The following is a 27,715-nucleotide window of genomic DNA, read 5'->3' on the forward strand; positions in this document are numbered from 1 at the left end:
CCGTTGAAAATTTGTTGAAAGATGAAAGGAGAACTTTGACCTACGTCTAATAAGAGACCGGAGCAATAAAAATCCTCTGTTTCGCGGAAGGGATGAGGGCGGAGAGAAAGGAGAAAGGATACGGAATACCGGAACGCAGGAAACGCTTGATGAGCAGGAAAATGAGGATTTTTCGTTCCAACGATCAAAGGTGGTAATAACGTTATGAAGGTAGTTTCTTACGTTAATACGGTATGCGGATAATTCGGTTTAATTTGATTTCTGGCCGCGAACGAGGCTCGTTAATTACGCTCTCAAAGGATGTCGCTTGAAACAAACCGATCTCTAATATTTCAAGCGTGTTAATTTTAATCTTAATTTATTTTTATCTAAATGTTAAGTTTATTATAAAATTATTACTGAACTTGTTACTCTTGGAGTTCAAAGCTAAAATGAATATCAAATGAGAGGTTCGAGGTGTATCCCTACTCCGAACAGGATAGAGCGACCACCTATAGTGCTCCCACTTGGTGAACATTTAGCGTGGCGAGTGCTCAGTTCAGCTGTTTCGTGTGTACGATTCGCACGTGGGTCATTGCGCGCTCAAACACACTCAAATTAAACCGACACAAATGAAACTCTAATTCCTAGAGAGTGACTAATAATTTGCACCTCCATTGATAGTATGAAGATTCCAAACGAGGTCATAAATCATTTCCTATAACAATGCCGACGGGTTTCGTGAAACTGAGACGTCGTCGCGAGAGGGACTCGAAACGATTCGCCTCAAAATCAATCGAAAATCGAAAAAAAATTCAAGAAATTGAAAAAATAAGGAGCATTGTTTTATACGACATCGGACAGCTAAGGAACAGGAATCTGTCTATTATTACCGATGGTGAACCTGATTACTGTCCAATGAAAGACGTTGTTTCTTTAAGTCAGAGGAAGCTGAAGAAGATAGATAATTATAGGAGGAAGGATTGTTACGATTCGTATATAAAAGTGACTGTGGAAAAGGATGTGACACCGAGAAGGAAGAAAGTGGATCAGAAGGACATTAATGAAAGCGTGAAGCTGAAGAATGAGGCGGAGAAATATCATGGTTCAAAATCTTGCGGTGCATGGTACCTGAAGTTCAGGCGTCACATCCTGAAGAGTTGGTGCAACAAAGTCTACCCTGATTTTACCACGGGGTGAGTAATAATTTTCAATAATTTTAAGACTTCATTTTTTGTAAATTTATCAGCTGAAAAATTTTCTGAAAATTCTGGAGTTTCATTTAAATTTGCTGCCAGCTGATTCGTTGTGATTAATCAACTCATTAATAAATTACTGAAACACGGTACACCTGGCGATCACCGATTTGCATTCACGTTTGAGAGACCCTGTTATCGAATCGATTAGGCTGTTCAGTGGCGTCCTGAAGCACCGAGTCTTTATCAGAACCGACGGACGTGCTCGACGATAATGCACTTCTCACGGTGTACCGTGAAGACACGACGAGGTGTGCACGTGGCAAGGGAGTATAAAGACCCTTAGTACCTGATGGACAAGCAAGCCGCTGTTTATGCAGGGAAACCTGTGCGGGTGAGTCATTCGAGTAAATGACAGCGAGCTGTAACGCTTGCGTGAGCACCGGCACACAATAATAGACGAAATACTGTTATTCACAAAATGCTCGGTTCTTCTTTTCAATCGAGCTGACCAAACCTTTGAACGCTCCTGTCATTTTAATGTGGAAAATCATCGATGATGACACTATGATAACGTGACGAATTAAAATTTCTATTTGTCCAGGAATGTTTCAAAGTATAATGTTTCTAAAACAATATTCAATTTGATTTTACCATTGTCTGCCCATTCACTATCTGTCTTTTCAGAAAATAGTATGCTCATAAACAATCATTCTTCAGTCGATGCTCAAACGTGCCGATCATACAGAACGTGAAAGCACAATAGTTTTCTAATTACGTATTACTCAAAGATCCTGTTCGAACTTTATCCAGCCCTAAGTACACGGTACACGGGTCGAGTGTGTGCGGGACAGGATCTTGCGCAGAACGTGCGTAATGGACTTCCGGCGTGCATCGAGCCTGAACAAGCCGAGGTCCATACTCTGCTATTCGACACGGCTTTTTCTTTTTTCCTGGAAACTACTATTTTTCCCTGCATCCTGTGGGAGGTGAATCTTCAATCGACCAGTTCCCGACTTTATTCGAGCAACATTGCGTGATCGTTAAACATAATTCGTGTAACGCGACAAAATAAATGATACCCATGGAATAATAAAATTTTAATATCTTACAAAATAGAAAATTTCCAAAATATTTTACTAATTAATATACATTTTAAATTTCTAATTAATTCACAGATTTGTGATTTCCTTGATCCAGTTTCGATAATAAGACACGTTTTCATAAACACCTGACACTACAGCGCAATCTTGACCAAAAGACACAACACCATAAAGGGTGTTTCTACTTGCCAATGGTCCTCCCGAGTCCCCATAGCAAGAGTCCTTTCCTCGTGTACCGTAACAAAGATGATATTCTTTGTTAATTATTGCTTCATATTCTGGAGTCTCGTTAATGCAAATTTCGTGTGGTGTGCGGGAAACGAATACACCCATCAGAACATCACTGATCCTTGGCTGGAAGAAATTTTCAAAAATTGCAACCCTTTCAGATGGAAGAAATTAGAAAAAGAAAAGCACTCACGTTATTTTGTAAAGAGGTGTAACCCCAACCACAGACATACAATTTTCGAGGAGATCTATTAAATTGATCAGGAAGTCCAATTGCTTGGACGGTATTTGAAAAACGAAAACGAGGTTTCACTTGGAAAAGAACTACGTCGTGATAGAACACACCCGATAATAAATATGAATATTTTGCATTATCATACACGTGTATTTTTATCACTCTGTGCAATGATCCTCCTTCGTAAGGTTTGTTCGATCCAGCTCGAACGAAATAATTCGACGTTCTCTCTGAAAGACTAAACAAATAATTGTCAATTCCTTGATACTTCTGTTGGACTGTTATTTTGTTTAATAAACGAAGCTCACAAACAGTGAAGAGCAGTGATAGCCCAATTTCTGGAAAGGATACTCGCACCACACACGAATCCTTCGGAATTATGCAGAGACAGCTGAAATTGATTATTATTTTTTAAAATTTACACAGAGGTGATTGAAATTATACCAACCATGAATGGTCGATCTTTTATGTCCACAGATTTCCCTCCAATGATTTTTGTCGTCACTTTACAATTTATACTTTTGATACTTATTGTAATAAGAAAATCTGTATAAAAAGAATTTGATGAACCGATTGATAGAAAGAAATATATACAACTTACGTATCAAACAGACGATTGCTGCTGAACCGTGCATTTTTACCAACTGCTCGCAGAAATATGTTTAATAAATCTGAAGGAACAGAACGCTTTGCATCTTTGAAAGCTATAAATGTCACGTTGGAGTGCGTTCTACGAATGCATCACTGAAATTATTACTATTCCTATCTGCCAGAATAACGCGGATAAGGTAAAATGCACGGAGGATAAATTATGCAACATCATTGATTTATAACGAAACTTTATTACAATCTTGAACAGATTTGTGCTGATTAATTTGTCCTTCTTTCAAAAGTGTTATTAATTTCTAAAAATATAAACCTTCATTTTTTTAAAAATTTTATTTTAACTAAAATAACTCCAAATCTACATTGCTTCAATACTACAATTATCTCTAATGACATATGCTGTATTAATCACTATAATTAGAAATGGGAGCACTCGAATTACCACGAAATTCCAAAAGCAAATCATCCTGCGAAACAAGATTAACAAGTTGTTTGTATTCGAGGGGAAGAGACCTGGGTGCACGTTTCCATTCATTATTAAAATCAAGAGAATTTTCTTCATCCTTCATGGAATAATCAAAACAGTACAACGAGGAGACAAAACCAATGGTTCCCATAAAAATTGTAACTAAAAGAAGATTGTTTGCGATACAAGACAGCATGGTATTATTTGTACTTCGATATTTGCTCACACTATTCATGGATTCTATTAAATCTTTCATAGAGACATCTGCTTCCTTCATGATCTCTGCGAATCAAATTTAAATTCATTTACACAATCTCAGAAAAATTAATGGATGTCTAGAAATTGTACCAACCAGGCCTAGAACGAGTAGCTATGGACTGTTCTGAACTATCCTCAGAAAATGAACTTTCATCTTCATTCCACTGATCGTCAGCCAACGAATCATTCGGTGAACTCTGCCCATTTTCACTGACAGTCTCTCCACTGTACAGCTCCAGTAGTTTGTTCATCCACTTCATCAGACTCGATAAAACATTCAAATGACTCTGCCAAGCTTCGTTCAGAGTGTCTTTGATTCCTTTCACGAGGAACTGTTCGAAAGTAGATACGGATTGATGCATTTTATCAATCGCGTTGAATGTCCTCAGAAGTATCCCTCTTCTGTATGTTTGCAGTGCTTCTATGATCTCATTGCGTCTGATTAAAAATGAGAAAAATCACAAATTATGAATTTTATTATAAAAGATTCCAACAAAAGCAAACTCCTGTGGAAAATTCACTGCAATTTTTAATTCAACGAACCTTGATATTCCGGTTTTATTTTTCGTGGAAAGCCTCTGTAACTTCCTCTGTCCATCCTCGAAAATCTCAAAATACTGGAGAAGTTCATCCACGAAGCTCTGTCCCAATTTGCTCTGCGACATAGTGTCAGCAAGATCCATGGCAGCTCGGTGCAAAGGCGATTTCCTCGTTATTTTCTTATCCAATATCCTCTCGAACGCGTACTTCACCTTCTGCTGCATCTTTTTCGGAGTTTTCCGCACGGATTTACAGGAAACCTCTACCTGTCCGCTCTTATCCGGTTGAATCTTGCAATCGCTCAGCCGTTCAATCGCCTTCACCCACGAATTCGCATGAATACTTTTCCTTTTGTTCTCAGACCGCTGTTTCGAATCGAGTAAACATCTATCGAGCTTCTGCAGATCTCGTATGCAATTTTCGTAACTTCCCTGTTTGTTAATCATCGACAGACAAAGAATCACCTGCCAGTATTTCTGTTCCGTTCGAGTTTTAGGTAATTGGTCCAAAGAAATGGTGTTTAAGTTCGATTTGAATTTTTTTATTGCGATCTTTGGAGGATGCTTGGCAAGATTTAGTACTTCACGGTTTATAGAGAAGAATTTGCGACTTCTTGTGTCGGGCATTTGTAAAAGACACTTGGATAGGTTTTCGGTGAACTCTGCTGCGTTGTACACGACGCCTAGGAATTGGAAACTTTCTGGCTGTCTTGTTACTTGCTGAGACAATGTAGAAGATTTATTTTGAAACTCGGATTTTGTAGAGTTTAACGGAAGATACGGGATAATTTTGTAAAGGGAGACAAGAAAATTCAACTACCTTATTTTCCACTGCAGTTGCATTCCCATCGCGAAAGTGCATTCTAATCGACGTCCCTATTCCATTGATTACGTTTCCGAGATCGCGAAGAATATAAGCGCCTTGGAGCAGACTTTCAGAATACCAATCATCAGACAATGGATCATTGGTAAAATTCTGTTTATATGAGCGAACATCTAATTGGCAGTCATCAGCGAATCGTGCAAGAGCCTTCTGCACGGATTCGCACATTTTTCGAATCGATAACTGCACGTCCTTCCCATTTTTCGACGTGGATTGCAGTACAATTGTTCCATTTATAGGGTCCGCTATTTTGGACAGAAAACGCTGGAGTGTTTTTTCCAAATGGTGCACTCTTTCAGAATTGACCAATGTAAAGTTGCTTGAATTAATTAGCTGCTTTTCGGGTGAAATTATGGAATCTGAATGATTCACATGTTTAGAGACTGAGATACTAACTCCTGCACCTGTTTAATATTTTAATAAATGGATAAATAACGAATAGTTTAGTGGATATTTTATACTTACAGAGAAATATTGCATGGATAATTAATTTCAGTAACATGGTGGAGAAAAATAAAGCTTACTTGTACCGATATTTTTCTTTCCACTGAATTAGTCTCTGGTTTATATAATTTTTCTTGGATACTGATGCAAGAGTTATTTTTGATAAGCCTAGTTGAAATATTGCGCTGCACTGTCATTTTCCAGCTCGTTTTAGATTAGACTCAGATAAAAGAGTTTCTGCGGACACTGTTTGAAACGTCGCAATGAAATATTAGAAAAAAAAGAAATAAAGATAAATCCAACGTGGGAATTCCCTGTAAATTTTTCTAAATTAATTTTATTCTACGCAATCAGTGTATCATCATTTAGTGGTAGTCCTCGCGAGGCTCATAAAAAGAATGAAGAAATAAGAATGAAGGTTTTGGCCTATAAAGAAGGATAAAATAATTAATAACTGAAAGGGGTGGCCTTGGCCTATAAAGATGGCTAAAATTATATAAATAACTGGAAAAAATGAAATAAAAGAGGGATACAATCATAAATGTTATTCCCCTTCGATGAGCTTATTTAATAAGCAAAGAAAATAAATAAAGTAAATTAAATAAACTCCGGAAAAAAATTAGAGAAATATGATTATTATACTGATTGTGCCCTCTACGTACGGGCCTGATTTTATCATGGGGTGTCAGGGACCCCGAAGCCGTGGTGGTGCCCTCTACACACAGACCTGATATCGTTTGGGGGTGTCTGGGACCCCACTGACACTTTCTGCGCACCTGCAAAAATCATTTTGGGGTGTCAGGGACCCCTCTGACTCTTTCTGTGCACCTGCAAAAATCATCTTGGGGTGTCAGGGACCCCTCTGACTCTTTCTGTGCACCTGCAAAAATGTCGTCTGGGGTGTTAGGGACCCCGGTGACTCTCTCTGTGTACCGACCTAATACTATCATGGGGTATCAGGGACCCCTTAGCCAAAATGTGCGACTCATAGACTTTCTGTAGAAAAATTGAAATCTCTGTAACTTTTGACTCCGACCACTTAGCCGCACAAACGCAATGGTTTTGAGCTAGTCTCAGAGAGACCTTTCTAACAATGTATAAAGAGTATCTTTATCTCTAGTAGTTCTCAAGTTGAAAAATGACACGAACGAACGTCTTTGCGCTTTATGTATAAAGATATAAGATATAAGATAGCAGCGAAGGATCATTGACTTTCAATGAAAGAAACGCATCAAAGTGCCAATGACTCTAAACGAATCTGCTAAAATCATTTCAGATGCTCGAATAATGCCTTTGGCAACAAACTACCGTTTCTCTAATGCACCTGCAATGGAGATGATCTGATGTCATCACGATGATAGATCTCGTTGACTCACTGATGCTATTCAGGAAGCATGGCGCCATTCAGAGCAGCTGATACTAAATTTAGCGAGAATTAATTACAATAATTAATCAATATAATAATCAATTCCAAATTACTCTTCTTTCAACAATGTCCTTAAAATTCTGAAAGATAATTGCTCTGAAAGACAATAATCAAATATTGCTCCTTTTCTTGTCACAAATTCATCTACCTATATTAAATTTATTGCAGGTGTAAATAGACATCAATAAAATAAAATCAATCATACTAAACTTCAATCATAAATAACTTAAAAACTGTTCAAGCTATGAGGTTCAAATTTTGCACAAAATAATTTCTCAGGATAACGAACGAATATCCTGATTTTTACAAAAATCCATCAATTTATTTGTAAAAATATTAGTTTATATCGGAACAGTTCGATACAAAGTCTGTGAGGTTCTGCCATCTAGCGACTGGAATAGAATTACCAAGGAACAGCAATGTAGGTGCATCATTCAGCAGTGTGCCAGTTGATCCAAGCTGACCTACCGGCGTTAACATCAACATTTCTCCGAAATTTCTAACGATAGTCGTCGAATGCCGGGTGTTTCCAGCGACCAAAGAGCCGTGCTTCGTTTCGAGCGATAGAAAAGTGACGTTCCGATCGGGGAGAGCGTTCGTTGGACCGCGAACGATGTTCTAAGAGTCTACCTGGGCGTGAGTTCTACCTGACAGGATGGACGAGGAGGCTATGTGGAAAGATTTCTATCACAAGATCGTCGTGGAGAAGGAGACCAAGGAGAAGGAACAACAGGAGAATTCGGAGCACGAGATAAGGTAGAAAGTGAGCCACCTCCTGGGATCGTTGCTTAACCATGGATCGAAGATGATTCCTCGCTGACACGCGAACTTAACACGCTATTTTGTGTTACTAACCGATCGTTTAACACCGATGAGATCGCCTTTGGCAATGAACAAGGAGGGCTCTTCCTGTTCAGAGGCTGCGGGGATAATTAATCTAATTGCTTGAGCACCTAACAGGTATAGTCTGTTCGAAATTAAATAACCGTTCAAGGTCATTGAAAATTCATCCCCACTACCTTTTTTTTTATTTATGGGAGAGGAAATACATTTACGTACGCACGGGTGATCCCCCTGTCGCACTATTCGGCTAAGGGCGCCCGGGCAGTGTGGGACCCGTACCACCCCCGTCAAAATACTCGGGCTGGTACCCTACCCACTAAAACCTTTCCCCTGTGCGGGCCACCGGTACCCTTTCATCGATTCAGGTACCCCTGGAATACCGACGATAGCCGCAACGGTTAGGACATTTTCAACCTGCACAGAATGTGCACAGGACTTTTTCTTCGGCCACGGTCAGGAACGGGACATCCCCACTACAATTTATCACGTCCCAAAATTGCTTTTTTCAGAGATAGAAAGTAGGTCTACTGGATCACTTTCTATCTTAGTCATCGCTGTTAATAATTACTAAATATCGTAATGAAAATATTTGATTGAAATCCTGTTTCCAATTAGAATGCTTCAAATACGAATGCTAGTAAGTTAAATCGAGTCTGTAACGCATCGATCTTATGACTCACTGTAATTATCCATGCAAAAAACGAGGTGTAAGAGACGAAAATGTAACAAGTGACTGAACAACAACGCGTGTATTTATTCCTCGACGTCGTCTTTTTTCGAGACCTGCCGTTCTCTTATCGCGTTCTCCGATGGAATTTATGTTTGTTCACGTTTATTTGTCGCCGTATCAACGATTGAAGAACCACGTGCTCGATCCGGGGACATCGAGCGTTCGAATTGTTGCAGTCGGTTGTCAAACAAACGCTCGTTGCACTTTGCTCGACGAAACGATGAACCGACTGCATTGTGAGCGGCTTATGCTATTAATAAAACGAGACTAACGTTGGTCCCGGAACATCTGCGATGGAATTGCTCCTCCGAGAGTGAATACGTAACGATTCCACGAGGACCATGGCTCAAGGTCGACCATCCCGTGATTCACGATTTATCGTTGCTTAATTGCATCTTTGATGTCAGGTGAAAAATTTCAGACACCTGAGGCAAATTGCTTCGAGAGAATGCCTATTTTAATTATATTTTTTGTCATAAAATTACCAATTTCTTTGATTGGCACATGACGCGATAAATAACCGTTCGGATAAAACGGTACGCAAAAGGGGTTTCGTTACTGGCATACAAACATCTCGGAAGCGCATAGGATATAAACCAGACTGTTACATTCCATTCCGCCTCCTTAAACGGCGAAGAAGCGAACGTGCGCGCGGTGCTAATTAATTCTTTTATGATGTCTCAGCTGTTACGAGGCTGCCGATGGCGGACGCATCGAAGCAAAGCAAATCGTAAAACGCTGAAACCGATTATAGGTAAACGATATGCTATCGGAAATGAGTAATATTTACCGAAGTCTTCTATGAAATCAGCGATGCACGAAGGAAATACTGCAATTAATAGCACTGAGAAAACTTTAGAATTTCATTTTTCTAATAAATAAATAATTCTTAATTACCATCATGATTTTCAACGATCTCCTTTGCTCGATACTGTACATCACCTGACATGGACACTATTACACACACGATTTTGCCACACATTATGCCAGTCTGATAAACAGCTTCTGGCTATGACAATTAACTATGATCATTGGTGTAATTGCGTCGATTCAGCAGAATTCACGCAAGCTTATTTTCCCATGGGTCAGTGATAAGCGAACTCCAATGTTCACGTCATTCAAAGAGATCAGCGGGAATTCCTCGTTTCCTTAGCTGGAACGAGCTCAATAAGGAAACTAAGAACAGTAATCAACATGTTAAATGAGTAACGTGTAGGTGAACGTCCCGTGTGATCAAGATAATTAACGTTTAAGGTAGTTCGAAGCGAACGAGGATTGAGTACTCAAGAATTCTCGTGGAAAAATGAAATGATAGGAGTATCGAAGATGAATTTTCTTCGCTTCTGGAAAATCAGCGTTCATGTTCGCTCTTTGAAGGCACGTATACTAATAAATAAGCGCAGAGATTAACGCGAAGCAGATCAAGTCGGTTCAACTTTTGAAACGACACAGACCACTGAAGGTCGTTCCTTTATTACATCACTTAGACCTTGTATCTGGCGCTTTCAAGACAACAGTACAGTTTCAAACCACGTGAAATTTAAATACATAGACGAATCAGGTGAAATATTTAACCAGCAGAATGCAAATGTTTATAAAAATACAGGTCACGATCCTATTATCCATACTTTTATCGTGCTATTTTCATTCTTAACGAATTCGTTCCAGAAATAAATAATAATTCAAGTGATTAATTGTAATCAGTACTCCGAACGAACAGCTAAACAGCAGACAATGAAGATGTTCAAGGAAATGTATTTCGAAAGCCATTTCTCTGAGTGTACAGTCAGAAGAATGCGACACAGAAAACCACATACGAGACAAGCTAAAAATAATAAAGATTAGTCACAGAGAAATGTATCGTATCGCTTTTGAAATAAAAAATTTTAAATCATATAAAAGTATACCATTTTTTTTAATAGATATTAAATTTTGAACCCTTCCTAAAATAAAAAAAAGGAGTTTCTAAATAATTTTCACTATGAAAAGTAACTTAACATACTGATTGTCATCACTATCAAATTAAATAATTAAGAAAAGAGGAGTATAATTTTGAATAGCACTGCTATTATACTGTAACGTAATAAATTGAAAGGTTCAATTGAAAAATTGAATATTATAAGGTAGCTGACTATGATTGCTTCTACTGTGGCGCTCAACATCTTATGACACCTTTTTTGTGTGAGAAATTCTCACCTTGAGCTACAAATAATAGACTGATTACGAATAATTTATGACAATACATAAATAGACTTTATCATATCAAATCCGTTCAAATTGTGGGAAAATACCCAGTTTCAATAATCATACATCCTGCTACCTCCTACTTACTTTTTCTCTTGTTCTTTCGAGGTCCTCCAGCAGTTTGCGGACAGACATGCTTCGATAAGCATGTATCTCCGCTTCTATAGTTAATAAACTGCACTTTATCGCGATAAATTTCCGAGTCAAGTGAATCAGTTCGAGTTCTTAGGTAGATAAATCATCCAAAGTAGTAGTGATTGCTGATACGTGTTGACAGTTGCTAGGAAGTGATGTAATTAAACATTTTTTAATTTCAATTAAACCACAATCAGTAATAAGAAATAAACAGAAAACAGTGTAAATTAAAAAAATTAAAACTTAAAACACCTTGTCACTATTCAAACTATTCTCTAAAGATAACACAGATAAAGAGGATTGCTTCTTTTTCTCAAAATAGCACTGAGCTCATACTATTTTGTTCTCCGAAAATAAGTGTTCTCCAAAGAACAAATACTCTGGAATTATGAGAAACCTGTGTCTTCTAAATGTCTCTCCAGTGAATCTCGTGTGAAACAGCCGTTCTATGTTTTTTTCTGGAAGGAGTGAGCCCCGAAAAATGGCACATTTCGAGAAGCTGGACGAGCAACATCCTTACTACGCGATCGCCGCGGCCCGAATGTGGCAAAAACCGGAAACGAAAGAGGTGACCACCGCGTCGATCTATTGGAAATTTGCGGCGTTCAACTTCATTCAGAAAAGGTGAAACTTTCGTAGTAGTAGTAGATGTGAGAACCGAAGAGTAAAGGCATTTATTTCCTAAACTGAAACCGTGCGCTGAATTTAAAAAGCTTGCGCTATCGATGCACATCGTGGAACGTGTAAATGAAGCATAATGCAGTCGATGGTTTCGATCATCTCGGTTCTTGGCACAAACGAAATCGATCAGAGTTCGAGAAAAACACAGTTGGCATGACAATGTAATCGTTCTAGATTAATGTGGCATTGGAGCTCAGGTTGACAAAGCATCTGCTTTCATCGTTTATTGCTACTTCCTTGCGGGATATTTTTCACCCGCTGGTCCGCCTGACGTAATTCCCGTCGAATATAAATTATTTTCACGAATTAACACGATGCTTTGCTATGAAACGTTAATATTATTTTGAGTGTACGTCAACATCGAGGCACGTTTGATGTGTAATTTGCGATATTGGTGATTGTAATTTGCAGGATACAAGAGTCTGATGGGGGATTTTTCGAAAACCTCGGTACCCTGTTGGCGGAGAAGGTCCGAGCACAGGAAGAAGTGGAAGGACCCATTCCGAAGAAGATAGAAGAGGCTGAAGAAGCGGAAGAAGAAAGCAATCTAAGCGAAGAGGAAAACATCGATGAGCCAGTCGAAGCACTTTTAGAGACTGACAGTGACAGAGACGAAAATGAACACGCCACGAATTTCTTGGCCGAGTCCATGGGATGGAACGTGAGTTAAAACATCTTATTTATTCTTTTTAAATTTAATTCAGGTCGATGAGTATTATTTTTACGAAGGCTTATTTCACTTCGTTGACCTTCCATCTCGTTTAAAACGAGATCAAGGGAAACACATTTCCACCAAATGGTTTTTTTGTAATACAATTAAAGTGTTATAAACCATAATAATTTACGAGGCGATTTCAGAAAACCGTAATGGTACACGCAAGTGCAATTAAATCGTAAAAATCTTTATTCACTCTTTGGAGCGTTATCTAATTCGAGTCGTGGGTGTTGAGAAATTTCGAGTGTTTCTTTTCTCGAGGCCAGAATTCGATGTATTTCGAAAGTGACTGGTCGATCCGCGATATTAACGATCATCGCGAAAACCTGAATGGATCGTTTTAAACGATCGACTTAAAATAAAATACTTTAATAGCGTTGTCTACGTCAGCGCGAATAAGGGGTGGTCTGTTCAGTGTTTGCGTTCACGTGAACGCAAGCTTTACATAACACTGTTGATAGCGATTATGGGAAACAGATGAGGAAAAAGCATGGGAAAATACGTTTCAGTGGAAATCTCTTAGAGAATATGAAAAAGAAATGCGAACAACCTTATAGACTGACTTGATATGATAAATAGAAACTTTCATTGCACACCAATTCCTATGCAATAATTAAAAAAAGCAATCAACTACATGACAATATTGTTTCATTCTTTATTTATCCGAATTCATGATTGAATTGTGATGCCCACTTGAATGGCGCGAAGTTATCCCCACCCGCTATGCAAATATTTATATGAAATAGTTGCGGGACTGTTTTATTTTCGATTGATAAGAAATAAGCCCAATTGATTCCTGGAACACCTACCCCCCGCAGTAGTCTCCGCGCGCGGACCTGAAAGAGCGCGGACATCACTGTATTACGCAATGGTAGTAACAGGACGATATTGATTTCACAAAGGCCACAGTTTTACTTGACTATTCGTCGAAGTCAGTGTGTCTAGAGCACAGTGCCTTTCAATGCTAAGTTTTCTAAATTTTGTTTAATTTTGGAGTTAAAAATAATGAAACTGGGAAAATATGGCGACTCATTTTCACTCAACCTCAACGAAGACTATGTGAGTATAAAAATATGAAATTTTCCTTTCTCCATAGAATATTCCAGGATCCCTATGAACACTTTTCTCGTCCCAAACATTGGAAGCATCCAAAAAGACCCTGTCTTCGAACGGGTTAAACTGTAGCCCGTTAAGTGGCTGAAAGGGTAGCGAAAAAAGGCGAAACAGAAACGGAGGAGCACGTGAATGCCTCAATTATGTCACCGATACGGTGCGCGCACTCGCACGCCGCAGGGTGTTATCCTCTAAGCTGAATCGGACAGTTAAGTTCAATCTGAAACGCGACTACTTGGTGTTCGTGGGTTAGCCAACGTTAGCGACGTTGTTGCACACCAGCACGAGTCGATTCGTCGACGTACGACGACTTCTGTCGGTCCATCTATTCCTGGCAGTGTGCTGCTCGACTCCGTCAAGCTCCTGTCTCGTCTTCTCGTCGCGATTATCCTTATCCGCACCCCTTTAACTCGCGAGACTCCACTCTTTGGACGCACGGTGTTCTCGAGGTGTGAAACACGGCGATTAGACAGGTGTCTCGCGATTCGTGGGAAAGGTAGTGATAAGTGGAGAAAGGGTTGTTGCGCTAAGTGGTTGGTGCCTTTCGGAATTTCAGGTGATCGTCGATTCTTAATGGATCCTCTGATGTTGATTAGGTCTCTCGTCTCATTAAGTGAAAATTGGTACCCTTTTTAGAAATTGAGGGAATATTAATTAATTATAGAAAATGAAGTACTTTTCTTTCATTTTTCGAGCTGCACCAGAAAAGCTTGATTACTTTGAATCTTACAATGAATATTAGCGTTCGAGGGTCTTATTTGTTAGCGAATGAGGTTTGGAGAAGATTGCAAACAGCGCGTGGCCATTGAAAAGTCAGAGTCATAAAAATAAATCAAACCAACCGAGAAAACCGGTGTTGAGTAATCGTCTGCATTCTATGTACTGTATCTTCAGACATTGGCAAACTGTCAGCGACATGGTTTCGTTCACTACCGAAACAATCATGAAAAATGCCTAATGGAGTTCCATGAAACGATGGCGTGAAATGGTTACGAAAGTTCAGAAAGATCATAGAATTATGTTTTATAAAGCTGGAGGATTATATGAAATATTTGAAACACTTTCCTCCAAGAACCGTGATTCATTTAATCCGAAAGTATACTTAATAACGGACCTGAACAAACATAATGAGATCAGTTTTCGTTTCTGAAATTTAGAGGAAACAGATAACTCAGTTCCTTTTATTGTACGATTATTTTGGAACACGGTAAATAAGTCTGTGATTCATAAGAAAAAGATCGAATCAGCATTTATTCGATGAAAATTCAAGTAAATTTTGGTATGTCCTAAACTATTCCACTAATTTCTCGATTGCGTATGCGGTGATCATTGAAGCTAATAAAAATCGAGTTCGTTGGTCCACTAAATGGTACGGGAAAAGCTCGAGTTGCCTAAATTAATTCGTTCCCGCTGTAAAATAGATCCGTCGACTGAGTGGGCGACAAACTTGCATAATATCACGAAAATTGGGCTGTTCTGCGAAGGACGGATACTATACATCTACCATCCAATTAAAATAAATGAAAATTAATTTCGTTACAAAATCGCAAATGTTATCCTTAGGGTTCCTAAGACACTTGGTGTAACTAGGTAGAAGCCAGGGTGGCCTTAGTCCCCTGATCCTTTAAAAATTTTAAGATTCTAAAATTCTAGAATTTCAGAATTTCAAAATGAAATTTCAGATCCTTAAAGCTTCAAAATTTTAGAATTAAAAAATTTCAACATTTCTATGGGACCTAACCCACCCCAGAAAAAATCTTAATTAACACGATAAGAATAACATTCTTTGAAAAATAAGAAAAACTATCTGGATAGTTACTTCTGGATAGTATGGCATGTCCAACTACGCGTGCCTCGTCGGTCAATCAGCTAATTGCCGGTATATCAATTTTCATTGGGCGCAATTGCGCGAGCATACGAACGCATTGTGGTTGCACTTGCCCCGTGGGTCGGCTCAAACAGGATACAGCATAGTTTCCCTTTGTGCAGATTCATTGTCTTGTTTTCGCGTTTTCCATTGGTAGCCGAGTTAAACGTACGACCAATGCGTCTTTCGGTCTGCTCGAACCTCGATATTTAAATTGTCCCTACCGAGTCGAGATAGAGAAATGGACAGGAGAAATGGGAGATTGTTCGATAAAGCTGAGCTTCTTTGTTCTATCAATTCATCGCGTCCTTTTGTGGTGGAATAAATTGAACACGTCCATCGGTGGGAACTGCACCGTCGTTTCTAACTCACGGCTTGCCGGTTCTTCCAATCTTTCCACTTATCATTGTCATTTTGACTTATCAAATTTTTTAATTTATAATTCAAATTTTCAAGAATAATTTTTCAAGCTTCTCAAGTTGGAGTTTAAACCCTGGGGAACGGTGTAACCCTTGAATCGTAGTCCGCCGTCCGAGGGTTAATAAATTTCGATGCCTCCGAGCCAATAGGGCCAATGTTGCTCGAACATGTCCAAATAAATGAAATCTCATTGTCAGAGTCAATTGCTCTTGGCACCCAAGTTCGCCAGTGAACTATGATGCTAAAGTCTATGGCCCAGTTTTCGCGTTTCCCAATGACCCGTTGATCCAAACGTATTTCCATTACGTCTGATAGCTATCAAGCAACCTTCACCCGTTCAAGTGTTTCTTTTCCTTCTCTGAAAAATCGAAAAGATGGTTGATTCGAAGGTTTCGAATCGTTCGACGATTCTTTTTCAGAGCACCTAGTAAGAATCAACTATTTCAGTCGGACGTAGTCGCGTTCCTGACGTTCTTTTCGAGAGACCGAAAGGTCGAACGCGCTAAAAAAAGAGCAACGTTTGAAATTTTGCTTGGGAAACGAAGAACAGGATCCACGTACGTGTATTACGCAACCCGAATTCTAAGAAAGATTAATTATAATCTTGAAAATTGGCTATAGGCAAAGATAAAAATGATTATTATTATGCTATCGGTAAGATTAATTTAACTCTGACCTACCAGAAAATATTTCTTTCAATATAGTATCTAGCTTGATAACCCCGTTTGTCTCATATTTTCAAGTAACGAAACATTCATTCTAATCATTCGTCTTCGTTCAACGATTCAAAGGAACTGATTAATGTAACCAGAGTGCATGTAAATTTCAATTACCGTAGGTAGGTCAAGAATAGAATAACAAATGCAATTATTTTTCCTGTCTATTTTCGCGAAAGAAAATATTTATCCATCTTCGAAATCTTTATAAACCCTCCATATATTCTTGGATTTTTTTTGAGAAACTTAGAGCGTCGAGGAATTCCATCGTCCGAATGATTCTTTTCCGCGTCGAAACGCTTCGAGTAGCCTCGTGCATCGTTCGATTTCGTTGGCTAGTTCGATCAGATGCTCCTCTTCGATTATGCATACGCACGGCCGAATAAATATACGTACACCCGATAAGAAAGGTCGCGGTCGTCGTGGAAGTTCAACCGCGGCCGACAAAGCGTAAGTGCACGCCACCGTTTCGTTGCTTTTTCCAGCAGTTCGAAGCTCGTCGCTCGTGCAGCACCTATGGAAACGCCGATTCCTCGATCGCTTTTCACGGCAATCGCCTCCACGATCCACGCTTTCCTGACACGGATCCTTTCCGGCGAACGCTTTGCAGCGAGGACTAAACAGTCTTTGTTGTAGAGCAAAGACGAAAGTGTCGGCGAGGTGGAAGCTAGATCTCGAGAAGTGCTGGTGCATGAACGTCATTGTTCTCAGCTGACAGCCGTGGTTTTCTTCGTTCGCGGGTCATCGTCGTGCTCTGAATCGCGTTTCGACACGGTTCCGACGAGACCATGCTTTCCTCCGGCGAAGGGTTCGTCGAAGGATCGAATAAATTGAAACTATTCCCTGAACATTCGATGTGAGAAAGTGTCAGGTGATTTGATATGTGCCGATTGATAGAGTTTTTCAATAAAATTGTGAGATGAGAGGATCGTGCTCGTGAATCGAAATGGTGAGCACCAGTCCACCCCTCGGGGTGGCCACCCTCAATCGGTGGAGGAACACCTTCTGCGGGGTGCCCAAGGCGGAAATCGAGCGCAGAACGAATGTGCTGCTTCAGGCTATGACGGTGAGTCGATCGGTCGACGATTTGTTCAAAATAAATTGTTTATTTATTAAAAAAGATGTGATTTCAATTTTTTGAAAATGAAAAACAGGTATGTATTTTAATCTCTGTGTTTGACCTTTTATTGTTGAAAAGAGTCCAACAAAGGAAGCGAGCATAAATTATCCTCCTATTGTATCTTTTTCCTGCTAATTGTTCGTTCGGTCGAGACCCGCGTTAACAGAAGAACTTTGAACCATGAGTATCATGGCTCAAGTGACGTTTCCACGATCGTCTTGTAACTAAATCTCTGTGTACACACCGTTATCAATGTCTCCCAACTAGCAGATGCTACAATTACGAGTGACGCAAGTGGATTGAGTACTATTTCTCAATAACATAACTATTGACCATCGCGAAGAAGCGAGGGAAATTCAAAAACCCTCTGCGATGCCTTTAAGAAACATTAGCGAAGTGTGTTTCCCTAAGACGCGTGGATCTCTGGGGATCTTTATTCAGGAACAAAATTTTTATTATTTACTGCAGATTGAAGAGCTGTACGCTGCTCTGTTATATATGACCCAGCACCAAATAGGCTACGACGTATCCAACGAGTGTGGACAAGAAATTTTATTGAATCACCTCCAAAATGCGTTCAAAATCGACAACGAAACGCACGAGAGAGTTCTGGAGGAGACAAGGAAGATGGAGGTGAGAATCTACCTGCTATCATAGGGAAATTGTTAATATTTCAGCTAAAGATGTGTATACACGATTACCACTTAGCCACCGGAAATGCATTTGAACGTGGAAGTGATCGAGGCGAAGGAATTAGTATCGAAGGATGCTAATGGAAAGAGCGACCCTTTCTGCGCCCTTTATCTCGAGTCAGCACCCACCAGAAGGTACAACACTGCCGTGAAAACGTCCACATTGAGTCCCGTCTGGGAAGAACACTTTGAACTGTGAGTTTATTTTACAATGCATTCTGTTAAATAAATATTCATTAATTTTTTTGAAAATTATTTTAGACCCCTAGAAGACCCAGAAAACGACGTGCTATTTCTGGAAGTATGGTGAGTTCGAAGTGAAATTACATATTATAGTTTCTAGATAATCTTGATTTTTTATTACAGGGATTTCGATGCCGCGGAGACGGTTCCCGAGAAGATGAGCAAGGTGAAGGATGTGAAAGGTGTTCGAGGTCTGGTGAAACTCGCGAAGGAGATCGCGGTTACCGCCACTACCGGTAGCCACGATAATGAATTCATCGGTCGTTGTAGAATACCTCTGAAGGTATAATTAAAAACCTGCTTATCACATTCCTTGCGTCAGATTGTCAATTCCATAGCAAAATTATAATTGCCTCCTGTTCTAATTACACTTTTCAAAAATCATTTCAGGACATCCCAACCACTGGGCACACAATGTGGTACTCTCTGGAGAAAAAGAACAAATCTAAACGTCGTGGAGTGGTGAAGTTAAGATTGGCTTTCAGCGCTGAACACAACGCACAGGTAGCTGCACAGGAGTACAGACACCTGCTCAGAGTGTTACTGTTGCACGAGATAGAAAATGAGAAGATAGAGAAATACTGTTGGTGCGGAAGATGGTCCGCACCCGCGGAGGTTCTTCTTCTTCAACACAGCGCTCAACGAGGTTTGCTGGCCAGGAATGTGGCACTAGCACAGTGGGTGGAATACGCAGGGATACATCAGGAACATCCCTTAAGCTTCACAGTGTTCAGTAAACTGGCGATTGATTTGTTGAGGCCCATGGAAAATTGCCTCTTCTCCCCGGATGAGAGCAGGTTATTTTGGAATGCCACGAAGAAACTATTGTATTCGTGTTTGAATAGTATTCGAAAAATTAGGAGGCTCACACCGGGTGATAAAAACACTATGGCACAGTTGTCTGCGATTTTGGGGTAATTATCGGTGATTTAATTAATTCTATTAATTGGGTGAAGCAAGTTTGAGCTTTTCGGTATTAGCAGCTGTTTGTCTGTTTTAGAATACTGTCGTCCGTTTCGTGCCTTAAAGTTCCTGAAGAAATTAATTTATTCCCTCAAAAAATGTACTCCTGGTTCATGGATCAGGACGAAAACTCGAGTGTCCTTCAGGCTTTGGAGTACACCGTCGAGCAGGGTGGCGCTGAATGGTAGAGGATCCATCAATATTTATTCCAAAATCACTTAAGGCTTTCAATTAACCAGTACAATTATTAATTCACGTTTCGTCTCAGGTTCAAACACATACTGAATAATAATTCTCCAGAGAGTGATTCGGACGAAGATCATTTAAAATACCATATCAAAGTGATACAACTTGTTAGGGCGGATCTACAGAGTGCCCTTGATTATTACGACAAACTATTCATTAAGTAAAGGATCTTTAGAAAAATGAATATCTTCTTCATTGAATATCCATTGTAATTAATTTTAATTCCAGACGAATCAACTTCCCCTATGCGAGGTGTCTGTACATGATGTACGAGAAGAGGATCAGTGACATGTGCATGATCATCGTCGAGGATGTTTGTGGCAGGTTAAAGAGAATTGAGATTGAGAACAGTGATGTTGAATTGAATTTAGGAACAACGTTGTTCGAGCTCTATCTCGCGTTACAGAGATATGCTATGTAAGTTGAAAATATAGACATTAGAAATTCAGAAAGCAAATTTTTGAATCCTGGTATTTTAATTCTGAGACGATAGATCGTAGTTTCAATTAAAATTCAATGAAGTAATTTTTTATTTGAAGGGTTGGTGAGGTCCTCTGTGCAGAAGGGCAGCTCGAAGGGATGAAGGTTCAAAGCTACCACGAATGGTTCAGAGCTGGAGTGGCACACTGGTTGGACATAGCCGTGTACAAGGCTCTAAAACGAATAGATAGAGCAGTAGAATTCGACACGTTGCAAGCAGTCGATAACACTGTTCAATATAGCTCGAGTGCAGTGGATACTTTGACGATATTCTACCAAATCAAAGTGTTCTGGACGCAGCTGGCGTGGCCTGATATAGAAGGATCGTATACTTTCATAGCCAAAATTATAGACGTGAGTTATTGACAGATTTGAGAAGTCTTTGACGTAATTTCACTCTTGAGAATCTTTCACAAACAAATTCATAGCGTTTTCTAATCACTCGGACACTGCATTGATTCAAGTGTCTTTGCTAGCAACTAAAGAAATATTCTAATTCTGATGACTGCTAATTAAAAATAATTTGTATCGCGATTTTTTAGGATATTTGCAAGTGTTCGATCGCGTATGCTGATAAAATGGCGAAGAAAGCAGAGCTCACCACCGAATTGGAGCAATTATCCGAAAGCAGCGTGTACGACAAGAAGTTTTTCGTGTCGACGGCATGGTGCTTCGCGATCAACAATATCGATTATATTAGAACATCGATCGCACCTTTGGCTAATGATCTGGGACTTCAGAATATTGTGGACGTACTGGCGGAAAAGAAAACGCAAGAAGACGCAGAGAGATGTCGACAAACCCTTCAATTAATTATCGATAATGCTACTGATACTGTGAAGAACAAGATCTTTGAATTGTTGCAAGTGGTGGCGAACAAAATGGCGCCTGCTATGAATAGGTAATTAGATAATTATCTGATCACACCCCCAAAAATGTCGAATCTCCTTTTCATCATTCTGCAATTAGAAGATTCTTAAATTCCACAATTCTACAATTTAAAAATTCCAGAACTTCAAAATTTCATATTTCCATAATTCCATAATTTCAAAATTTGAAAATTCTAGATTTTCAAAAATTCTAAGGGACCTAGCCCACCCCAAAAAGGTTCTAGTTATTCCAATATTTCTATTATTTTCAATTATTTCTAAATTCCATTGAAATTCAGGTACCTCATGGAAGGTGCAGAATTGATAGACACCACCAGCAACGCCATGGATCGTCTCCTTCAATATTTAGACAATAATTTAACCACCCTGCACGACAATTTGAACGAGGACAATTTCGAAAGAGTATTAATTGTCATTTGGGAGATAATGTCAGAGACCCTGTACCAATTAGTGAATAATAATTTAGAGGTATCTAAGAAGAATTCTAAACAACCAAACACGTGGACTTAAATTAAATTAATAATTATTTGATGCAGAAAAGAAGACCACCCTCGTTTTATTCGAATCTCCATCGAACTCTACACACGCTTATTCGATTTTTCAATGTTGGAGCGGATGAAGCAGCAAATGTTAAAGTTTTGGAGAAAATTGAACATCTTTTGCAATTGCATGGTTTGGAGACGGCTGACTTGATACATCGTTATCATCAAGAACGAGTGAAGGAACAAAAGGAGATGGAAGAATCTGAATATGGACAGCTGACCATCAAAGCACAATTCGTGGATAATTCTTTGAGTATTCAAATACTGAATGCCAGAAAGCTGCGACCAATAGACAGTAATGGTAAGAAATAAGGACTACACCCTCCTTAAATATATAATATATAATTTAGAAATCGCATGATTACTATATTGTATAGGGTGATTCTGATGATTAATTTGAATTTAAATTATTTTATTTCGTCTCTTTTTAGTACAATGATTAGCAATCGTTAGCAATCTGAAGATTGGAATTATAAACATTCATAAAGATATAGTACTTCATTAAAAAGAAAGAGTAAAATTAACTCGAAGGTCTTCACAGTGGAGACATCTTTCTTCGAATGAAATATTTCTGATATAAATAATCCAAGAATCACCCTGTATATCGTAGCAATAATTAAACTGAAAGAAGATCGCACGAATTCGAGCGCAATTTACAAAGAAATTGATTTTTCGTAGACCGTTTAATTAATTGCCTGTTTCGTGAATCGATGACGGGAATGAGCGAGTGATTCGCGATAAAGGAAATGACATTTTCTTTCGATTTTGTAGGCGATTTGGTAGGCAAGGTGTCTACTCTCAAGCGCAAGCTTCATACAAAATCTAAACAAAGACTGAAAGAATGGAAGACAAGTATGTAAACGTGGATGAAAATACACGCTCTTCCTCATCATTGTTCCAAATAGAATGTTTCATTCGGTTTTGCCTGCCCTCGCGATTCTTAGAACGTCATATTTGCATGACACTGTTGAAGCAATTAACAGTGATTCCAATTAAAATCTATCAAGACGAAAATTTCATTAACATCGCAAGATTAATGCAAAATAAATCTGTGAAGACGATTCGAATCGTCTTTCGTCTCGCTAGATTTATAAAAGGGACCACTGTGCATTTCTGTTACTTTGAATTTGTACCTAGAGATGTATGTAGACAGTAGGAGACCATCAAGAACGATGATAGTCACCTTCACCGTGCATGATTCCACATTGGGGTCTTCTGGTAATTCGAAAGAACATCACGAGAATAAATTTCCTCCTGTTTTTAGGTAGCTGCGATTCGTACGTGAAAATCAGGCTACTTCCGGAGGAAAAGTTTGCCGATGTGAAGCTTCCCAAAACGCATGTACAGAAGGAAAACTTGTATCCTCTGTTTGATGAAGTTTTCAACATGTAAGAGATAAATAATATCCCTGTGGAATACTATAAATCATTGCCATTTTTATTAATGATAATTCTAATATTTCCAGTCCTCTAACTCCGGAACAGAGATCAACCGAAGGCGCGATAATAGCTTTTGAATTGAAAGACAAAGACTTTCTTAGATCGAGATTCATGGCGGAAGCTTTTCTATCGTTCAGCGAAGTTCCGGAAACGGGAGCAGATCAAGGAATAGAAACTCTTGACCAGATTCATCTAACACTTTCACGTCCTACCAATAGAAGTATGTTTCAATCTTAAACAACACCCTTTCGTTTTTTAATCATTTATTTATTTTTGGATTTTATATATAGGTACCGAAGTAGTTCAGGCATTGAAACAGAGGAAAGGAGACAATCAGGCGACAGAATTTCTATCGAAGCTCAGTTCCAAAGTCGAAAGGAAAACTTAGTCTTCGTGGAAGAAGAATCACGATTTTATACTGTGCAACAACGAACACTATTAGATCATAATACCTGTCGATACGTAACATCTTTTACCAACATTTTTTAAATAATTTATTTATAGTCATGTATTTCAACGAAAATTGCATTTCCCTGAAATTCAAAGTTCTTTCAATTCAATCAACTCATTTTACATACACGATTATTAGAACTTCATTTGAAAAAGAGTATTTTTATAGAATACACAAAAGTATTTTTATAAAATTGTTGAAGGTTTGGAGAAGATTATATTCATAGGTGTATATATGATCGTTGCATCAAAGGCGAAAGTAATTTTTTTTATCCCGATTATTCGCGCAAGTACCATACATCGATTTTTGAAGAAATACTCTTTGTACATAGCGTATTTTTCATAAAATAAAACGTTTTACGAATACTAGACAAAACGTGATCATCCTATTTTAAATACTACGTTTATTTGTACTAGAAATGTCACCAATTGTAATGCAAATAAATCATACAAAACTTCAGAAATAATTAATTATTTGTTACAGAAAACTTTTACATCATTTTTAATTTCATATGAATGCGCGCTTTGGGAACAAACCTCTGTCGCTACCTAACGATGTGCGGTGAAATTAGAGACATAGAAAATTCATCGATTTTAATGATTTGAATAAGTTATAAACAAGTTATAAACTCTGGTATATAGTGATCGTAGAACACTTTTTATGCTCTAATAGAAAAATAAAATCACTTAATTTTCAAAAATGCAATTTGCGGCTTTGTTAGTTCTATCTCTCTACACCAGATAGCGCTCCTAGTACCATTTTCAAATATCGCAGTCCGGGAAATTAAAAAAACATGAATAAAATGTCCAATTAGGAAAGAAAGATAAGTTAATCTATTTTAGAATAAATGAAATAAATTTTTGAAAATACTAAATCAAATATTTAACTACTCATTTTCAGAGATTCTGAATTCAAGATTGGTATTCTTCTAAAGAAGATTCAGTAGAAGATGAAAATTCGATATTGCGTGGCAGACGCATGTAACTCGGATTACTTAATTGACTCTGTTTCGTAACATGTTATCTCGTTATCGTGGCCCTTTCGTTTGATGATTCGGTGGCGTGCAAAAAGTCATCTACGCAACGCTTGTAGTTACAAGTGCACGCAATGGTAACTAATTTCGCAATTTTCTGTTATGGCTTAATTTTTTCGCCTCTCATTCACGACACTTCACGAAACGATTGAAAATTTTCTCTTTCGAAATACAATCCACACGGGAACCTTCAAAATTCCAAACTGGAGGTATCAGGTGTTAAACGACACAAAATTTTGTACGAACCAATTGAGATTTTAAAATTCAAGGAAACAGGAGAACTTCGAAAAAAAAACAGAAACGTGAAACTTGAAATTTCGACAAGATACGAGTAGTACAAATTACAAAGTTAAAACGATTGCACGATTGATGGAAACTCAACACTTTTTGCATACTGATCGAAGGTACACAAGGGCGAAATTTTCAGCAGAAAATTCGCAAACATCGACACGGTGTTCCGTGGATTTTAAACGGAGAAACCATCCTCGTAATTGCGTATAATGGAATCCGTGGGATCGTTTTACAGAAAGATCGGAAAAACTGTTTAAAATTCAAATGAATGCGGACGGTCGTGGCTACAGCAAACAGTGCAATAACCGGTGCTCACTTGACGATCGAGTTTTGGAAGCTTTATGTGCCAAGCAACGATGGCACTCCGCTTTAATTGCCTTACAATTGATTTCGTATTACTCCGAACCAGTTTGCTGGTCGTTGTTCCATCGTTGAACGTTAAACACTGCTCGAAAGGAGCCTTTCGAAAAAATTGCGAAATCGAACATCGTTGTTTTATTCGCGCGAAGCAAACCACTTCAATGAAAAAGTTTTTAAAAAAATCTAACAAGTCGATGGAATAAATTGATGAAGTTCAATCGACTGAACCGGTTATTGCTATTAATAAATTCTTCATCTTTTTATCGAGGTACATTAATATTCCGGAATAATAGGTTCGATTTTAATATTTGAAAAATTTATGATAAATCTGGAGTTAAAATTGCAAATATTTATTTCAGTTTTTAATTTTGATATATTGGCACGAAAAATATTTCAATTTTTAGCTCCGAACGTGCATAATAATTACTCGACGCTCCTCGTCTCGCTACGTTTCTTTATTAATAAATGAAAATTCATTTGTTCCGACACATCGTCAATTTTTGCAACGTGCCAGTAATTTTAGATCGCACGTAACATCGTTTCATTTCGACCCAAGTGCAGAATTAAAATATGGAAAATGAGGATGATGTATGTATTTTTGAAACTCGTGCACGAAATAAAGCTCTTCGCTATATCGGATGCATTCAAATATAATGTTCTTAAAAATAAAACGCGTAACGCTTTAACAACAGTCTGGGTCAATCGTCATTTTCCCTATAGAAACCTGATTTGAACACGAGTGTAATTTCTCGCAAAGATTATTTATCGCGAAAGAATGCAGGATTCTTGACACACTTTGTTATTGTTCCGCGTATTAGTTGTGAAGGTAGTTTGAAGGTAAGAAATTAATCTAATCGTAGCATTAGAAAAATGTCATTAAATCATCTTCTAACACCTTATTATCAGCTTAATCTCATTAGCTATCGCAAAGTTCCTATTTGAAATCAAATTAAAAACGCATTCTTATACGCAATAAATGAAATTGTAACAATAAAATCTAATAAGAGTGTTGGAACTCTAATGAAATCTAAATCGAGATCTAACGCGTGTGTACAAGATCTCAAATCAGTTATTTGAAAAGCTACTTGACCACTATTGTCAATCATTGCAACACAAGAAAAATTGATGAGTAACCATTAGATAAATGCTAGAGAAACACCTGGTTTACCGTCCTTCGTGCACCTGACAAAACATTCCAAGTAAATCGTACAATACAATCACAATGATCGCGTCAATATTTTCCAGCCAGTCGAAAGCGGTCAAAGGGTTGAAAATGTAGCAACGCGGTTTCTATGAAAACATTCGACGAGCCTCCATAAATATGGATTACCTTGTCCGTTCTTCGCGTAAAGTTCTCCCGTTGATACGAGGTTATCTCGGGGCCTGAAAAGTTTCGTTTAAAAGTATCCGAGCGTCAAAAGTTTGCATCTCGTTATACGGTGGCTTTTCCGCGAAAATGGTATCTCATTTCTTTGCATGGGAACGCGATCTTCGTTATTAGAAGCCACCCTTTGAACCACGAAGGTCGCGCAAGAAGGATCCTCTGTCTCGTGCGTTCAAATTTTAACCCTCTGAAGGTGGATACCCTTCACGAAATATAAAAAAAAATTTTCAACCAAAAATACTCTGAAGCTGAGTCCGCGACGCGGTTTCCTTTGATGTCTTTGAAACAACCGACAACAAACGGATCGCGTGCGACTCACAGATGTACACCGACGTAAATTTATTAACAGGCGGGAAAATTTATGCCCAATGCAACGCGTGATGTAAATTTTTAGCAGCGAAGACTAATTGAAACTCTTTCAAAGATTCAAAAGCAAGATTAGCCGAGGTCTTCACGAAAATCATCCTCGGGGGAAGTTTTAGGTAGTCGATCGAGGCGATTCATCTTTTTAATTCGTAATTTGGAAAGAATCTATGCAGAGGAAAGTTTGATTGGCAAGCAAGGTACGTGTTTGTGACACGTTTCACGGAACCGTCGTTCACACGCGAAAGGGAGACTTTGTGACGCGTGTATCGTCGCATAATACCGGCACAACAGCGTTCTGCAGACAATACGTAATTACCGGGAATGTCGATCGATACCTGGCTGCTATGTAAACTAACCAACGATGACTGTTGAGCGATAACAATCGTTT

At 38.6% G+C, this 27,715-nt stretch overlaps 3 protein-coding genes across 15 annotated transcripts; 1 reads left to right on the top strand and 2 right to left on the bottom strand.

Annotated features, from left to right (window-relative positions):
* Positions 1-690: 690 nt before the first annotated feature.
* LOC114876881 (protein unc-13 homolog 4B) lies at positions 691-24,363 on the top strand. Of its 12 annotated transcripts, none has more exons than XM_029188770.2 (19): positions 691-1,175; positions 11,781-11,939; positions 12,408-12,657; positions 18,416-18,580; positions 18,656-18,834; positions 18,901-18,945; positions 19,006-19,165; positions 19,273-19,796; positions 19,883-20,029; positions 20,114-20,251; positions 20,320-20,508; positions 20,631-20,925; positions 21,114-21,472; positions 21,740-21,929; positions 21,998-22,304; positions 22,775-22,855; positions 23,268-23,391; positions 23,469-23,662; positions 23,733-24,363. In XM_029188770.2, exons 1-19 carry the CDS (start codon positions 706-708, stop codon positions 23,828-23,830), a joined length of 4,074 nt encoding a protein of 1,357 aa, XP_029044603.2. In that variant the 5' UTR covers positions 691-705; the 3' UTR covers positions 23,831-24,363. The 12 variants fall into 12 exon arrangements, with proteins under 12 accessions (XP_029044603.2, XP_029044604.2, XP_046142577.1 ...); XM_029188773.2 differs by lacking the exon at positions 691-1,175 and adding an exon at positions 7,593-8,119; XM_029188771.2 differs by lacking the exon at positions 22,775-22,855.
* On the bottom strand, positions 2,348-3,440 carry LOC114876884 (trypsin-1-like). The gene is made up of 5 exons (XM_029188785.2): positions 3,343-3,440; positions 3,190-3,287; positions 3,050-3,132; positions 2,700-2,979; positions 2,348-2,632 (listed from the first exon to the last, which is right to left on the bottom strand). The coding sequence occupies exons 1-5, from the start codon at positions 3,374-3,376 to the stop codon at positions 2,348-2,350; spliced, it is 780 nt and encodes a 259-aa protein (XP_029044618.1). The 5' UTR covers positions 3,377-3,440.
* LOC114876883 lies at positions 3,638-6,225 on the bottom strand. Of its 2 annotated transcripts, XM_029188783.2 has the most exons (6): positions 5,959-6,183; positions 5,431-5,897; positions 4,615-5,330; positions 4,166-4,509; positions 4,040-4,095; positions 3,821-3,975 (listed from the first exon to the last, which is right to left on the bottom strand). In XM_029188783.2, the coding sequence occupies exons 1-6, from the start codon at positions 5,993-5,995 to the stop codon at positions 3,913-3,915; spliced, it is 1,683 nt and encodes a 560-aa protein (XP_029044616.2). In that variant the 5' UTR covers positions 5,996-6,183; the 3' UTR covers positions 3,821-3,912. The 2 variants fall into 2 exon arrangements, with proteins under 2 accessions (XP_029044615.2, XP_029044616.2); XM_029188782.2 differs by having other exon boundaries at positions 3,638-4,095; positions 5,959-6,225.
* Positions 24,364-27,715: the final 3,352 nt, after the last annotated feature.

This window comes from Osmia bicornis, chromosome 8 (assembly GCF_907164935.1).
Source record: "Osmia bicornis bicornis chromosome 8, iOsmBic2.1, whole genome shotgun sequence".
Lineage (NCBI taxonomy): Eukaryota > Metazoa > Arthropoda > Insecta > Hymenoptera > Megachilidae > Osmia > Osmia bicornis.